This window comes from Aotus nancymaae, unplaced genomic scaffold (assembly GCF_030222135.1).
Source record: "Aotus nancymaae isolate 86718 unplaced genomic scaffold, 86718_ANA_hifiasm-v0.15.2.pri h1tg000025l, whole genome shotgun sequence".
In the NCBI taxonomy this organism is placed as follows: Eukaryota; Metazoa; Chordata; class Mammalia; order Primates; family Aotidae; genus Aotus; species Aotus nancymaae.
The window spans coordinates 15,800,143-15,817,115 of NW_026988438.1; the positions used below are offsets into that span (position 1 = coordinate 15,800,143).

At 38.5% G+C, this 16,973-nt stretch overlaps 1 protein-coding gene across 1 annotated transcript in view; it reads right to left on the minus strand.

Annotated features, from left to right (window-relative positions):
• Positions 1 to 307: 307 nt before the first annotated feature.
• The window catches only part of COL1A2 (collagen type I alpha 2 chain), a 35,701-nt gene continuing 19,035 nt past the window's right edge, over positions 308 to 16,973 (minus strand). The window contains exons 29-52 of the mRNA XM_012450797.2: positions 16,684 to 16,737; positions 15,676 to 15,720; positions 14,466 to 14,564; positions 13,137 to 13,244; positions 12,370 to 12,423; positions 11,373 to 11,426; positions 10,625 to 10,678; positions 10,471 to 10,524; positions 10,273 to 10,380; positions 9,919 to 9,972; positions 9,032 to 9,085; positions 7,886 to 8,047; positions 6,594 to 6,701; positions 5,807 to 5,914; positions 5,367 to 5,420; positions 5,173 to 5,280; positions 4,979 to 5,032; positions 4,505 to 4,612; positions 3,974 to 4,027; positions 3,741 to 3,848; positions 3,152 to 3,410; positions 2,546 to 2,730; positions 1,613 to 1,855; positions 308 to 775 (exon numbers count right to left, since the gene is read on the minus strand). Coding sequence (XP_012306220.2) covers positions 629 to 775; positions 1,613 to 1,855; positions 2,546 to 2,730; positions 3,152 to 3,410; positions 3,741 to 3,848; positions 3,974 to 4,027; positions 4,505 to 4,612; positions 4,979 to 5,032; positions 5,173 to 5,280; positions 5,367 to 5,420; positions 5,807 to 5,914; positions 6,594 to 6,701; positions 7,886 to 8,047; positions 9,032 to 9,085; positions 9,919 to 9,972; positions 10,273 to 10,380; positions 10,471 to 10,524; positions 10,625 to 10,678; positions 11,373 to 11,426; positions 12,370 to 12,423; positions 13,137 to 13,244; positions 14,466 to 14,564; positions 15,676 to 15,720; positions 16,684 to 16,737 — 2,436 coding nt within the window. The 3' untranslated portion in view covers positions 308 to 628. The remainder of the gene's footprint in view (positions 776 to 1,612; positions 1,856 to 2,545; positions 2,731 to 3,151; positions 3,411 to 3,740; positions 3,849 to 3,973; positions 4,028 to 4,504; positions 4,613 to 4,978; positions 5,033 to 5,172; positions 5,281 to 5,366; positions 5,421 to 5,806; positions 5,915 to 6,593; positions 6,702 to 7,885; positions 8,048 to 9,031; positions 9,086 to 9,918; positions 9,973 to 10,272; positions 10,381 to 10,470; positions 10,525 to 10,624; positions 10,679 to 11,372; positions 11,427 to 12,369; positions 12,424 to 13,136; positions 13,245 to 14,465; positions 14,565 to 15,675; positions 15,721 to 16,683; positions 16,738 to 16,973) is intronic.

Below are 16,973 nucleotides of genomic sequence, written 5' to 3' on the forward strand. Positions count from 1 at the left end.
AATAAGATGGAAAATACGAATGCTAAATCAAAATTTTTAAAAAATACACCACATGATACAACTCAATACAGGAGTATTTCTTCTCAAATTCTTCTAGCACCATCAACATTCTTCAAGTATCTGAAATACTATTAGTTAGCACCTTTGTATTATGAACAAAACAAAACAAGGACCTCAGTTCATCTCTGTCTAGGTCAGCACCTAACAATGTGGATCACACTCACGGGAAAGTGTTTTGAGGTAGTTTAAACCTTTGGAAGTTTGGGTTTTAAACTTCCCTCTGTGGAAGATATTCAAAAGCCACAAGTGGTGCAAATGTTCATGGTTTTTATTTTATTTTTCAATTTTTATTTTGGTTTTCTTACAAAGATTGACATTTTCCACAACAGGTGTAAGAGTGTCGAAAAAATTCCAAATTTTGGGGGGAGCAGGGGAGGGAGTTAATGAAATTGTATTGCACAATGCTCTGATCAATCCTTCTTTTTCTCTTTTGCCCACAATTTAAGCAAGTAGATGTGCAGAAGAAATGGAAGGATTCAGCTTTCAGTTAAAAAAAAGAAGAAGAAGAAATGGCAAAGAGAAGTTTTTTTTTCCAATTTCTTTCTTTTTTAATTTAGGTTGAGTTCATTTATTTGAAACAGACTGGGCCAATGTCCACAAAGAATTCCTGGTCAGCACCACCGATGTCCAAAGGTGCAATATCAAGGAAGGGCAGGCGAGATGGCTTATTTGTTTTGTATTCAATGATTGTCTTTCCCCATTCATTTGTCTTTTTCTGTTCAGAGAGAAGAAAGTAGATACATAAAGCATCACTATTTCTGAATCTGATAACTTCTGAACCATAAATTTCATAAGAACCACATTTTGGCATATATCATTCTGAAGACGTCTGCCCCAGATCAACAAGTTATTCTTTGAAATAACAGTATCAAGGGTGTCTTTAGTGGGAGGGGCTTCCTATTTAACAAAAAACAAAAACAAAAACAAAAACAAACAAACAAAAAACCCTTAACAACATTTCAACACACATTCCAAGTGACTTATTTCTACAAAGTCATTTTTAGGATTGTTGTGTGTTCGTCCATCTATGTGTGTCTTTGGGAGCAGGACCTGGGTGGGTAGGCAGTATTGTGAATTTTAATTTTTCTTCTATTTATAGCATATTGTAGAGGAAGCATTAAAAGTTAAATGTAGGCCATACTAATAAGTAAAATAAAATACATATAACTATAAAGTATAGTTTAGGCCACTAAAGTCTCAAGAAGTTTTAAGTTCTGGCATACATTACCTTTTAAAAAACTTCGCCTGAAGGAAAAATAATGCATGGACATAGTATACATTTCATTATTTTGGAAGGCACTATCTGATCAGAAATATTCTGAGTTTTTCAACTGAATTTAAATACAAAATTAATATGTATAAATAAATAAATAAATATAAAATACATACAAAAACTGAATTTAGTTATGAAAAACACAAAATAAGTTAGGTCTCTTATTCTTCTGTTCATTTATCCCCTCCGTTAGGCCCCCCTTAAGGGCAGCTCTAAGTTGGAACCGCCCCCCTCTCATCCCACTTCCCAAAGCTATTCCCACATTTCACTGTTACTTACAGAGCAGCCATCTACAAGAACAGTGTAAGTGAACCTGCTGTTGCCCTCAGCCACAAGTTCAACATCATTAGATCCTTGCAGAATGACAGCCTTTTTCAGGTTGCCAGTCTCCTCATCCATGTATGCAATGCTGTTCTTGCAGTGGTAGGTGATGTTCTGAGAGGCATAGTTGGCCAGCAGGCGCATGAAGGCAAGTTGGGTAGCCATTTCCTTGGAAGTCACTCCTTCTACATTATATTCAAACTACAGAAAATAAGATGAAATTCTGGTTAAGTGGAGAAGGACTCAGATACTAAGAGTCGAACTGAAAAAAAAAAAGATCTCAGGAAGAGTAGACTCAGATCCAAGCTTAGGAAAAGGGTACTTTTAAAGAAAACTTAATTCACTTGTCTTTGAAACATCAGTTACCCAGATGAACATAAGACCTACTAGGCTGAGGCAAGCTCATCTAAAAAAGGTATTTCTTTCAATTAATCCTTTCTGAATATGCTTCTGTTTTAGAATAATAGAATGAGGAGGTAGAAAATCTGACATTTTTCTTTTTCTATAATATTGTAATTTATGGAATTCCAGTAGGCATTCAGTGAAGTTGGTGAAAAGGTTTGATTAAAAATTCAAAAAAGCTGCTCACATTTTGAAAATGCATATGCATGAGTGTGGGGTATATGCTAGCCAGTGCTCCTTCACACTAAATGACATTAGTCAGTTTTTGCAATGATTATCAATTAAGTCAAATTTGAATAATAGCTTTGAATTGTATGGATGTGTCCAATCAATCCATCTTCTAATGAGCAATCTAGGACAAAATGGAACCCAGGAAAAGAACACGTTCTTTTAATAAGCCCATTTTTGTCAGAGATTAAAAGGCAGATAATTAACAGCCTTACCAAAATATTATTTAGCAGAAGGAGAAGTGTTTGTGGAATTCCTCACCTGGCTGCCACCGTTGATAGTTTCTCCTAGCCAGACATGCTTCTTGTCCTTGGAGCTCCTATACCAGTTCTTGGCTGGGATGTTTTCAGGTTGGGCCCGGATACAGGTTTCGCCAGTAGAGAAATCACAATATACTTTGATAGCATCCATAGTGCATCCTTGGTTAGGGTCAATCCAGTAGTAACCTTTTAAGAAAATAACATTCAGATCATGAAACTTCTCACTGAGCAGAACATAGATTCTAATAATTACTAATGAAAGATACTGACTCTCATAAGTAACTTTTTCGGTTGTGCTCTTATATTGTGTACCCCGCATTTAAGAGGAAGGGGGTGCCTATTTTTTAACATTATACCGTTCCTTCTCTCCCCACCTCCATGAAAAATCAAATTGGGGTACTTATTACTATGAAAAGTAAAAAAATACATTTTAAGAGAAACAAGGTTGGGTGCTGTTTGGGAGAAGATGATGCTTCATTAATTGGGTATGATTTCACATAGTGTAATCTTTACCCAAATGCATTTTCACTCCAAATGTCAGTGGAAACTAATTTTGAAAAGCTCAATTTGTGAGAAGGGTCAGTCTGGTCTAGACACATTGACCTACCGCTGCTCCACTCTGGGTGGCTGAGTCTCAAGTCACGGCATGTGCGAGCTGGGTTCTTTCTAGAACCTTCAGGAGTAAGAAGGGTCTCAATCTGGTTGTTGAGAGACTTCAGAGTAGCATCAACTTCATAGTCCTTGGGTCTGAGAGAAGGTGCCGAGCGAGGCTGGTCAGCTCTGAAGAAGTCTCCATCGTAACCAAAGTCATAACCACCACCACTTACGCCTGGAGGCCCAGGAGGGCCAGGGGGACCAGGGGGGCCCTGCAAAGGTGAAAGTGAGAGAGGAGAGGCTTTGTATTTTGTTACACTGAGAGACATCCATGGTAGTAGATTTTCAATTGAGCTTTATACGGAAGCATGTTCTAATAAGTAAAAAATAATCAAGTTCATGTATATAAATAATGTGCTCCCAGGCACACTTGCAGGGATGGGCTTAACAAGCCCATTGCATATAGACAATTTCCAGATATTTTAGAGGACATATTGAAATAGGGCTAACTTTAATGTATTGCCATAGTCGTCTTGGTTTAGTTTGAAGGAAACATTCCTTAGGTCGGTGATGTCCTTTATTATTTCCCAAATCATACTTACAGCAGGACCTTGATGACCCTGAGGGCCTCGAATGCCAGCAGGTCCAACTGTGCCAGGATGTCCAGTGCGACCATCTTTCCCAGCAGGGCCAGAAGGACCAGCAGGGCCCTAAGGAAGACAGACACCAAGTGCATGTGAGCTGGTGAATCCCACCAAGGGAGCAGCAGCCTGGGGCTCACTGCTTGCTTTAGCCCATGTTTCAGAGATGAACTGTCTTCTCTTGAATCACCTACCCTAGGACCAGCAGGACCCACAGAGCCAGGAGCACCTTGATCACCATGGTGACCCTTTAAAGAGAGAACAGGAAAATCACACTTTCAGAGCACATGTCAAGAGATAGGTTTTTTTTTTGTTCAAATTGAATGGAAAACTTTAGTTTAAATGGACTCAGGATTGAGAAAATTGAAAATGTAAAGTGGGGCTCTTTTCTCCCATTATGTCTATTATATTCAATTATTTTTTTCACAAGCTATTTCAGCAGTGCAATATTAGTCATTCCTCTAATTATGTTTATTTTAAGTGGGGTTGAAGGACACTGTTGCCAGGAGATTTTAATATATGTATATTTCTATCTCCCTTAACCCTCACCTTTCATGTTGGGATGAAACAGCGTTATCTCCAAGAGAGAGATGGAGTTAGCCAGAGAATGGGAAATGGATATGATATAGGCTATAGTGGAACAACGGCAGTGAAAATATGAAGATTCTTTTGAGCTGAAGGCCCTCAGGGTCAGTTTATGTGTGAGATGGCTACAGTTTACTTACAGCAAGACCAGGCAGACCCTGCAATCCGTTGTGTCCCTTTAAGCCAGGAAGACCTCTGGGCCCTTTATCACCAGGCTCTCCCTTATCACCACGAATGCCTTGTGGGCCCTATAAAGAAAGAGAAGGATGGATAAGACTTACCTTTTTAAAAAAATGACACTCGCTTCACCACAAATACTGCTTAATTTGTTTATAAATGTAACTCAGGACATGCAAAGGTCTAGCCGGGCCCTCACTTCTGCTGGTAATCTGCTTTCGTTGAGCTGTCTGTAAAGTGGCTAGATCCTTGTAATTGTTTAATGCAAACAAGCAGAAGAGACTTAAGCTAGCTCAAGTTATTTGTATCAATTCTCAGCATGGACTAAAATTTTTTAAAAATATTAAGGTTAACTGATATTTATTTTCTTAATAGACGTTTTGGACTGATTCTCTCTAAATGTTAGTTTTGTAAAGAACTCTTCACCATGTACGTACACTAGGACCTCTTGGACCAACAGCACCAGCAGGACCAACAGGACCAGAAGGACCCTGTGAAATGGAAAAGAAAAACACAACTCAGCCAGGCTCAAGATTCCCCTCCCCACTTCCCTACCATCTGCAAATGTGAGGAAGTCAGAAGTGAAGCCCACAAGAATGCTGCACTGAGGGACTGGTATTCGCAAACTTACAGTTTCACCACGGTTTCCATGTTTGCCAGCAGGACCCACGGGGCCATGAGGACCAGGTGCACCTGCAGCGCCAACTGGACCAACGTTGCCAGGGTAACCACGCTCTCCCTACCAAAGGCAAAATGAAGCTTAGCATCAATCTGGCTTGTATTTTAATCACTTTTGGATTAGAGAAAGATGAAAAGTGTACTGACCTTGTGTCCAGGTTGACCATCGCGACCTGGGGGACCATCATTCCCAGGATTGCCCTGTGAAGACACCACACAAATTCAGGCTCTTAGGGAGGCTCTGCTACCTACCAGCCCCTATGTCTTGGCTACTCTGTGTTAATCACTTCCAGTGCTCTGTAGCAAACCCTCTTTCAGACTGCTAAAACTAGGGATAAAAATCTGCCAACCTAGATATTTTTTAAAGATGTTTTAAATACTTGGGCCCAATTTTTCAGTGTGCTAGTTAAAAGCTCATTCTTTGGCCTAAGCAGTTTTTTATATTTTCAATACTAGGTATAGATATTATGGAGAAACTGACCATCTTGTTCAGAAATTTGGAACAAGAGAACCTCAGCTCAGGACATAAAGTTTCACACAATGAAATCCTGCTAGGTTTTGTTTGACAAACCAAGTGTTGGACTCACATCACGACCAGCTTCACCAGGAGCACCATTGACTCCAGGACTACCCACAGCACCAGGGGGACCACGAGCTCCAGGAGGGCCAGCAATGCCAAGAGGACCAGGTTCACCCTAAACAGCCAGAGAAGATAAAATGACATTCCTCTCATTGGATGGAATGCTAACCCCTGCCCCCACCTCCAAAACAACACTACTCAGGAGATTCTAGTTTGAAGAAAGAAGGTAAATTGAATGTGAATGGGCCACACAACGATAAGAGGTATCATTAGTGTTATCCCTGTCCTCCTTCTCCACACGTAGATGGCCAGCTTTACGTAATCATAAGATGTTGCTCTGTAAAAAGTGAGCCTCGTGTCTTTCAGTATCCCAAATGAAATGAATTCATAAAGTTGGTAGAGTTTATGGAGATGAGATGGTTTTTAGTTGTTGTCACGTATAAGGTTTAATGGAATGATTCAGAACTTTCAGAGTTTCATTCTTCCTACAGGATAAATGATGCCAGCATTTCATATTGCAAAGGAGTAAATGCAATTAGAGATTGTATCGTTCTTAGGCGCGTAGAAAGAACAAAAATCATTCCGCATAATTTTAAGCTGTGTCTTTATAGTATGTGTCTAAGTAAGGTGGTATTAAAGCTTCTTAGATAAGTGACATGTGATCTGTATAAAGAAAATGCCATGAATAAAAATCTTAAGTGAAGTTATTCAGTGATCAATCTGTCACATTTGAAGTGGCAGCTTTTAAAATCTTTTCTTATGTTAATGTAGTCAGAATGGTGTCAAGCACTCACCACAGCACCAGCAACACCTGGCAGACCACGTTCACCTCTTGAGCCAGGCAGACCCAGAATACCAGGAGCACCAAGAAGACCCTGAGGACCTGGAGTGCCAGGAGGTCCCTAAACAGGAGAAAAAATACAGAGTGTTATGAGTAAGACCCTAGGTGATAACACAGGTTGGCTTGAAGATTATGAGAATAAACTGTCTTCAGCTTAGAAAAAGGCTAATAACCTCCTATTACTAGGACATATACTTGGATATCTTTTCTCTAGTGTTGACAGTGAGTTTACATCTTGGCATGTATACTTTTGTATCTGGTTCATCCTTGAGACCCATGGCACAACATTTACAAATATGTGGTTAAGATGAATAAAGACACTTGGGGTGGTGGAATAGAGTTTTTATAGCCTCTAGGCAGGGAAACAAATAAAAAAATTATTTTAAATTATTATGGATACATAATAGTTGTACATAGTTGGGGGGGTGTTCCTTGAAAAACTAAAAGTAGAACTACCATATGATCCAGCAATCCCACTTCTAGGCATATACACAATAGACAGAAAATAAGGCTGAATGTGGTGGCTAATGTCTGTAATCCCAGCACTTTGGGAGGCCAAGATGGGTGGATCACCTGAGGTCAGGAGATCAAGACCAGTCTGACCAATATGGTGAAACCCCATCTTTACTAAAAATATAAAAATTAGCCAGGCGTGGTGGTGTGTGCCTGTAGTCCCAGATACTTGGGAGGCTGAGACAGGAGAATTGCTTGAACCAGGGAGGTGGAAGTTGCAGTGAGTCGAGATCGTGCCACCTGGGCGACAGGGAGACTTCAACTCAAAAAAAAAAAAAAAAAAAAGGAAAGGAAATCAGTATATCAAAGGGAAACAAATTTTGACCTTGGCCTCTAAGATTTAATAAGGGCACCTTTCAGAGTAATGTTAATACTGAACAATGTATGTTTAAGAAATTGGTAGCCTACGGAGATTGATTAATTTATAGTAGGACGGCCACAGCAATGGGATTCTGTTCTAATTCTAGTACTGGTAAGGTGCCCTCAATAGCTTAAAGAGCTGTTGTGATAAAACTGAGTTCCCTAGTTTATTGTCTTCCCAATTTTGTGCTTTCTGAGAATTTGTGGAAGCCACAGCCCCTCAGTGTGGCTAGACAGATTTCCTGGCTCAACTGAGCTCTGCTTGAAAGCCTAGAATACTCATCAAAAATAGATGCCATTTGAAGATTTGTTTAGGGGCTTTATTTTAATTCAACATAAGGTATTAAGAAAGAGGAGTTGGAAATCACTTACAGCAGTACCAGCCTCTCCAGAGGGACCCTTCTCACCAGCGAAGCCAGGGGGACCAACTGCACCTGTTTCTCCAGTTCGGCCAACTGGACCTTGGTCACCACGAGGACCACGAAGCCCTTCTTTTCCAGCAGGACCAGGGGGACCAGGAGGGCCAGAAATACCCTATGAGGAAATGTATAAGGTTATTTCCTTTCTGTTAAGCACCAAAGATCTGGAAGAGAGCAGCAGAGATTCTAGATCTTAAGATGCAAACAATGCGATGCAATAAAATAATACCCCGGTCATTTGGGGGAAATATTTGGAGTTTTTAACATTTTTTCTTGCAGAAAGAAGCAAAGAAGCAACTCCTGTCTTCCTTTATGAGGCTGTAACAAAGCATATTTGGAGGAGAGACTGTGGTAAATTTCTGTGAGGAAAAACATCGCGCCACTGATACTCCGGCATATTGGAATCAGAACTATGTAGAATGATAAGAGTTAATGATAAATGAATGGGACTCTGAGTTTCGAAGGACTCTTCCTTTTCTTTCTTTCAGAAAGCCAATATGGGCATTTTGTTCATAATTGAGGAATCACACACACTTTTCAACTAGTTTTAATTAAATGCCTACAGGGAATGAAGATTTTTCTGTTATGAACCTGTAAAAAGGATTCCAAGAAATCAACATCTTTGCTATTTTTCTTTCCCTGAAACCTTAACTGGAAGACTTAATCCTTGGTAATTAATTAAATTTTCTTGAGTCCTGACAGGAGAGTCTGAATCAGAATTAAATTAGAGACCAAACCACCTTTAAATTCAGGAACAATTATACCTTAACAATGGAGGCAGAATGTTAGCCATAAAGGGTAATTAGATATAGAAATATCTGATATGTGACTAAAACTGTTCATTTTTTTTTTCAAAGAGACCATGCCCCTGAAAGGGGACTGGTGTTCACATGAATAAAAGCCTCTTAAACTGATATTATAAAATATAACTTGTGATGGTTTTACCTTAATGGTTCAGAAAAAACTGATTTCACACCAGGAGAGTAATAGCAAATAATAGCGATGTGTTTTCATGAAGAGTTTCTTACCAGTTTCCTACCAGAAGCCAGGCCTTTTGGCTAGAGTAAATGAAGACACATGTTTGGAGTGATTTACTTACAGAGGGTCCTGGGGGACCAGTCCGTCCAGCAGCACCAGGGAAACCAGTCATACCCTATGAGCCAAGCACATTAGAATTCCACAGTCAATATCAACTCCAAGAAGCTGGGTAAGATGGGAATTTCTGTTTTTTTTTTTGGAAAACCAGTACACATGACCAAGGATAGACCAAGGGGTAAGAGGTAGGCAGCTTTATATAGGGTATTGTTTAGCCAGGACCCTGAAGGCCCTCCTTCTCCACACGTCTTCTTTACCAGCATGCCACCAGTTGCAATCCCCATATTTTGCATTAAGGTTTTGATAGCTCTTTCTAAAATGCTGACATCTTGTGGTTGTAAAGGCATGAAGATAAGACACTATGTCATTATTATATATTAATGTGTATACATTAATAACTATATTAACCACCTGGCTGAGTGGTAAGGAAATGGACACTTAATAAGTAATGGTGTTCATGGCAGAAAGAACAACAAATAACCTAGAACATTCAGCACTGTCCAGTGAGAGAAGTCAGTAAAGTCCATTTTTGGAGAGCTCTGGGTCTCTAGAGAATTGTTGTGATAGCATTGGCTGCAAAAGGGAAGGACGGAGTCAGGCAGAAGAAGGGACATATTAAGAAACAGATGAAGGGAACCAAAGAAATAGTCTTTCCTACTTCACAATTAAACTGTCTAGGGTCAACCTTGGTTGTTACTTCCAGTTAGGTGATAGCAACATACACTGAGTTCTAGCTGGGTTCAAGTTAACATCAATATTGGAATTGCTCTGAATAGAATGAACTTGAATCTCAAAAGTTTCCTCACGGTAGTCCAAATTTACAAACTTTCAATTTGTCCTTAATAGATTCTGAAGAAAGAAAAGTGGTCAGAGTTCATTGTAAATACTCACAGGAGGACCTCCATCACCACGACTTCCAGCAGGACCAGGGGGACCATTTGGACCCTAAATGCAAACAAAAAGATGGGGTCAAATCACACATAAACCCTTAGAAATGTTAATCTTTTCTTCAAAGGGATCATTCCTGCATCTCTTAGAAGAAAACGTAGAAATAAAAAATGACTATCTGTATGAAACATTTGTACATTGTGAAACAGTGTGCAAATGTTAATCCTTCCTTTATTTGTCATCTTCTATCTGGTATATTCCCTGTTGTATAGTAGGCACTTGACAGATGTATGTTTAATTGTAAGATCTAATGGGTAGCTACACAGGCTGTGTGGACCATCAGTGAATTCAACTTACAGATGGGCCAGCAGCTCCGACGGGGCCTGTGGGACCAACAACACCATTTTCTCCCTTAGGCCCTTTGGCTCCTCTTTCTCCTTTAGCACCTGGTTGACCAGCAGCACCCTGTTGGAAGGAAACAGCTCTGGTATTCCGACCCACTCTACTTCCCAACTTAGGATATTTTCAGATTAATCTTCATTATGTGATACTCACAGCGGGACCAGCAAATCCATTGGGGCCAGCAGGACCAACCTCACCACGTTCACCCTAGGTGGGAGAATGGATTTTAAAATGTCTTAGCAATCCCAGGTTCATCAATGTCTAAACATCATGAGGTGTGGGTATCCAAAATGACCAAGGTTCTTACAGGGCTTCCCCGAGGACCAGCAGGACCAGCAGGACCAGCAGCACCAGCTTCGCCCTATAATGGGACCAAAGATGAGTCTGTTAATGTGCCTGACATGGATGCTTGAAGACTTGAGAGGGAGAGGGAACAGTGGTGGACAGTGGGCTATTGTCAGAGTCTGTAGCTGCCTTGGAAGAGATAACCAATGCACATCTCACGGAGTAAAATGAAGTGGATTTTTACTTAATGCTATATTCATTTTGGGGGTTAAGTGGTATTGGTTGTACATTTGAAAAAACACTATAAATCAGTGCCCACAATACCAGGAGGAGGACATTTTAATTTTTAGATGGACACGGGGCTAATCTATTTGCTACAAGCTTTGCAATACAATAAATAATATCTATTTTAAGTGGACTGTTTGATGTGAAATGGGCACACTATGTACTTTATTGATTTTTTTTTTAAACAATTGAAGGCTTTGAGAAGCCTCAGTGCATTAGGATATTGTTAATAGGCAACATGGAAAGACTTTAAAACAAATGATAGGGATTAGTGTATAGATCAGATAGCTGGCACATCTATAGGAAGGGAAAAGTAATTTTAAACATAAAGCATTTGTTTCCTGCTGCTCTATCACAACAGCTAGGCTTTTAAAATAGGTGCGTTTTACACCAAGCCATAAAAATGAATTGCCGGGGCTCTTTGGGACTAGGGAAGGCAGGAAATTTTAGATATTGTCGCTGGTTCAGTGAAAATGCATGCTTACCCGGTCACCTGTGGCTCCGCCAGGACCAGGGGCACCTACAGCACCAGGAGCACCCTAGTACCAAAAAGGAAACATGTTATTAATAACACCCCCTATCATCAAAAGTGAACCTAGTCGTTCCTTTTGCTGTGCTTATACAGTGACTGAACACTTTTACTGTGCTCTGGTTGGACATCAAGAAGGCTTCTGATGCATTTCAGTTCTAACTATCAAGACTATTAGAAGCCACTATCAGAAGGAGAGTACTCCAGTAATAAAGGTTATGGAAATGTGTAAGTCAAAGGCAGGTCAGAAATTTGGGAGATCTGAACTTTCTGCTATTGTAAAATTCCCTGGAGAGCAGCAAATGAGTAGCCTTGTTTGAAACTGTTAGAACTATATGATTCAAAGGAAATACTATTACAAATGTGCTACAATCAGTTTTCAGCTCCAAAGGAGAGGTGAAAAAAGGAATCCAGGCCAATTGTGGCCTGGAAGACCCACGATGCTGACACCCTATATAGGGTAATTAGACCATCATGTGATTATCTTTGGCATCTTCATGGCATTAACAGCTAATCTTTAGGGCTGCTCTTTGGGTGATAAATTTCTAGGGAGTACCTTTGAATAACTATAGAACTTTGTTAGAGGTTCTGGCTTTTTAAAATGTAACAGAGTATTTTTTTAAAGCTCTATTATCACTTGAAACAATCATTCAATGTTCTATTAAACCTAAAGCTTTTGGTCTATAGTCTGTAGTTGGTATAGTTAACATAGGGAAGTTAGAAAATTCAGGGTATTATTTTCAAAGAGGTTAAATCCCGTTGAATTTTTCCTTTGGAACATGTAAAATGATACAATTGGTCATAGACCCAGGAAGGAAAGGAATACTATTTTATTAGACTTGAATCCTTTGTGTGTGTGTGTGTAGTTCTAATTTGGAAAACTTCTCAATTCAAATGCTAAAAAAAAAAAAAAATCTAAGTACAAACAAACCTACAAACAAAATTCTACTCACACGAGCACCATCTCTGCCAGGGTTACCAATTTCACCTCTGAGACCAGGTTCACCCTGAAAGTATAAAGCAAGGCCAACTTTTTGTTTTCTGACCAAATTTTTGAATCAAAATTAATATAAAACTAATAAAATTAAAATAATAAAAAAACTTTAATAAAGTTTTTTCTTTTTTACAGAAGATGCTATTGATACCTTCAATCATTAGAGATTTTTAGCAATGTCTCAATTCCTTACCATTCATTCTGTAGAATGTTAATCGAGAAAAAAAAGAGGGAAAAATAATGCAAGGCCATCTCCAGATTATTGTTAAACAATCTTTTCTAATTTCTGTACACCCTCCTGAAGCATAATCAAGCAAGGTACAGATTCATGTGGACGGAATTGTAAGGGAACATCACAATGGGCTGCAGCGCCTGATCACTCTTATGGCATAACTAATGCAGCAGCACGGTTGACAGCTGTTCAATATAGCTTCTTCCCATTAATTAGGGCAGGATGAGGCATTATTGTTAGTGGCATTAAAATGAGCCTCATGTATTACTCAACACCATCTGTTTGTGTGAAATTCCATGGTAGCAAGGAATTTTGCCAGATTAGTGAGTTTAGAAATGTGTAGGTGCTGGTGGCAGAGGGAAACGTATGTAGAGAGATATCAAAATGCTACCAGACCACCTGCCAAGAATTGTGAAAACTTGGGCATCCTTGTGCAGCCTTCTTTGCTAGAGTTCATCAACAATACATGTTAGGGTTCAACACTGGGAGGGTACCTTTTCTCCCTTGCCTCCAGGTATGCCAGCAGCACCCCTCTCTCCTGGGAGTCCACTAGGACCAGATGGACCAGCAGTGCCCGCAGCACCAACAACACCAGGTTCACCCTTGAGTCAAACACATATGAAATCAATTTTAGTGGAGAAAGAAGAAAACAAAGAATCAAACTCTTGAAGAATTCCAATTTAAACAGTTATCTAGAAAGGCTTCTTGTCTGCTTTGAAACACAAAGAAGGGCTGGGCTATTGAAAGGAAGGAGAATGTAGCAGAGAGGGATGCTGTTAATGACATGGTGACGGAAGAGATGAGGGTGTGGGAGTGCACAGCTGCGATTCTTCTATAACCCGCTTCAGTCCTCTTAAGGGTGGCAGGCATGGAGAAGAAGAGGATAGGACAATGGGAAGCAGAGAGTAAAAAACGTTTATCCACAGACATTTTTCAAGGATAAGTCTCTTAGCCCAGACAGAAAACATGGAAAGAGACCCTATCAATTGAGGAGATGTTTGTGTTCTAATCTCCTTAAGAGTAGAGACTGTATCTTCCATTTTTATATAAAACCCTACAATTCCGCGTACTTAAAACCTGTTGACTAGCTTCTGAGATAAACAGATCCCATTGAAAGTACTACCTCATAACACCTTAGTTTCTTTATTTCCTCTTCTTCTTATGTTGTTTTTATTTTTTCCTGAGAATATCCTTCCATATGCTAATATAGTTTTTGGCAACTAATGTTTACATATTTTTTCCCAGAGTTAAGAATTAAAGTAATAGGTGTCATCTTCTTTTTATTGTGGTTAAGGTAATCTCTTTTTCAGAAATGTATATTAAGTCTATTTTAAAATCTAAACCACAGATTTTATTTCGGAACACAAGTTTCCAGACGTATTTTTGGGGTGAATGTATTGCCCAATGAATTTTCATCATCATAAACTCTGATTATTAAAATTTAGACTGTTTTTTGAAATTTTACTCTATGGAATGAGATGTTAAGAAGATAAAAGTTTTTTTCTCTGAATATAATGTCCAATGTATATAATGTTTCTAGATTAAAACAAAAGCATAAACAGTGTGATAAGAAAAGAGTGAAAACCCATACTAATTCATTTATGTTTGGGGAACACTGAATTTTCCCCCACAGTTTGTTGCTGTTGTTTGTTTAGAATAATTCAGGTCCACTGGAATCAAATTGCTCTTTACTGAGAGGGAAGTCATCACAGAAGTGGAAATAAATAAAAATCTGAAAAACAATTATCTTTCTATTGTCAAGTGTCTACTTATTCTAGGGTAGACCGGGCCAAACCAGCACTATATAAAACGTAAGAGTTTACCTTGTTTCCATCAGGTCCTGGGGGTCCAGAAGGACCTCGGCTTCCAATAGGACCAGTAGGACCAGCAGCACCACTCTCACCTGGGGGACCGCGTTCCCCCTGGAAAAAAGTGATTAGAAGAAATATTGCACCTTTCATCACTTTCAGGGGTACTGTTTTACATGTGAGAGTTTACACTTGCGTAACTTTTGAGCCCTGGTTCTGCATTTACTAGCAAATTAAAATTTTTTTCCTTACTAATTTCTCCACTAGTAAAATGAAGAGATTGATGAGATCTTCTCTAAAGTGTCACTTAGCTCTAATGTTCCGTGACTACAACTCCAGAATTTGTTGCTTCTATAGTATAATATTCAACTTTTGGAATTCATTATCCTTCTTTGGGGAGTCTTTTCTGTGATAGATCCATAGGTAAAAACAGATGCCAGTTATGTGTAGTATTAAAAGGAAAAGATTGTGTCATTTTAGTTGAATACAATGGAGGTGTGGATAAGATTAGATATTCTCCTATCTATGCCCCCTTTTTGTTGTGTAACAATGATGTAATGGTTATAATCATGTGTATTATAATGTATATATGTATTTGTGTATATATCCTTGTTTATCTAAATATCTCACAATTTACATCTAAATATCACTAGAACATACAGCATTGTATAGCCCAGAATATTTATCACATAGGTTCACACTGTAACTGTTTCAAAAGACCTTGGTATTAAGTTGTTTCTTTGAGCTTCCTACATGTGTTAACTATTGACATGATCGACTACTTTCAAGGCAAATTAATCATTTCAGTTTTGCTAATATCCACAGAGAAACTAAGTCTATTTTTTTCATATGACTACTCATAAGTTCAGCTTTAGACTTTGAACATGAACAAACATTGCCAAAATAAACTTTAGATCTTAGTAAGATATTACTTTTCCTTAGCTCAAGCTGAGCCACATGTAGCGTAGTCATCTATATAAAGCACTGACTACAATATATATAGTGATTTATTTGTGTTTCTTATAACCATGTACTCATTGAGTAGGAAATATGAACACTAAAGTACTATCAGCTTAGAAATCTAACGCTCTCTGCAGACTACATTTGACTGTAGAAGAGCCCCAGAGACTTGTTGCAGGGTCATCAATGGCTTTAAGGAGAAAACCCTACTACTTTTTAAAAACACATTGCCAGAGTTTATGAAAGTTAATGAAGTAACACTTACTCTTGGACCAGCAGGACCAGGGAGACCAAACTCACCAGGGAGACCCTAGGCAAAACATGAGAATAAATAAAACATGAAATTTGTGTGTGATCTCTAAATTCACTGCTGATTAAGATATTTGAAAAATTTTGAAAGAGTGAAATAAAGCCAGCACTATCTACATGAGTGCATAAGTACACAGGCTAATAAGAACAACTTTTAGTATGGAAAGATACAGAAAGAGAGAATTTTTTTGGTGACAAAAATGTATCCATCCCAGAGCCTGGTATCAAAAAACTTGTTTCCCATTATTTAGTTTATTGCCTTTTTAAAAAGTGACAAAACTGACTATTGCCTTTGATGATAAGATAAATAATAATGAACAATATTAGACGTTGCCTATTTTTAGCTACATAACAGACTGTCTTCTTAAGAGAAATTATCATATTCGGTACATTACCTAGTTAATTGTATACCCAAGTGTATCTCTTTTATTACTGACCAGCTGTCTCCTTAATGTGCCCTACTGTTGACAAAGGAGACTAGGCCACAGAATGTAACTAAATTGAGGCGCATTCATCACAATTAGAGAGAAAATGACTCAGAACTCATGCCCTGATTGTGAATAGCAGTGTCAGATCTGAATGCCAAGAAAAACATAAAATAAATTTTTCAGGGTCTAGTTTGATTGAAAATCATGCATTCACTTTTTCATTATGGAAAGGAAATAATTTGTATCTTAACATTATCAAGAACAATACAAAAAGTAAGGCTATTAAATGAAATATTCATTGATAGATTTTACTTTCATAATGTGATGTTTCATTAAATCTGGAAAACAAAGTAATCAGAACTAAAGTAATTTGGCTCATTCTCTCCATCAGCACAAACATATGTAAAACACTATCATTAACATATGAAATATGAAATTTTCTTTTACATATTATAATTGCATAGCAGTGGGGGTATTAAACAGGGGGAAATTCCCAAGTTTAGTAGTTACTATTTACTATTACTTGCTTTACTCACCCTTTCTCCTGGTTTGCCAAGTTCACCAGCTGGACCTGAGGGGCCAGGCAGACCCTAAAAACGAAAAGAAATACAAACAATCCTATGGCTATGTTCAGGAGATTTGCTAATAATTAAAACTTTTGGGGGTGGTGGCTACCAAATATCAACGTGAGCATGATTGTATGTTATTAAAGCATTACACAAAAGTTTGTTTAAAAAAATGCATCTTTCTTTGCTTCAGTCCTGAAATCATGTTTATTGTGGTGGAAGAGAGAGATACAGCACGGTGATTTACAGCTGAACAGTGT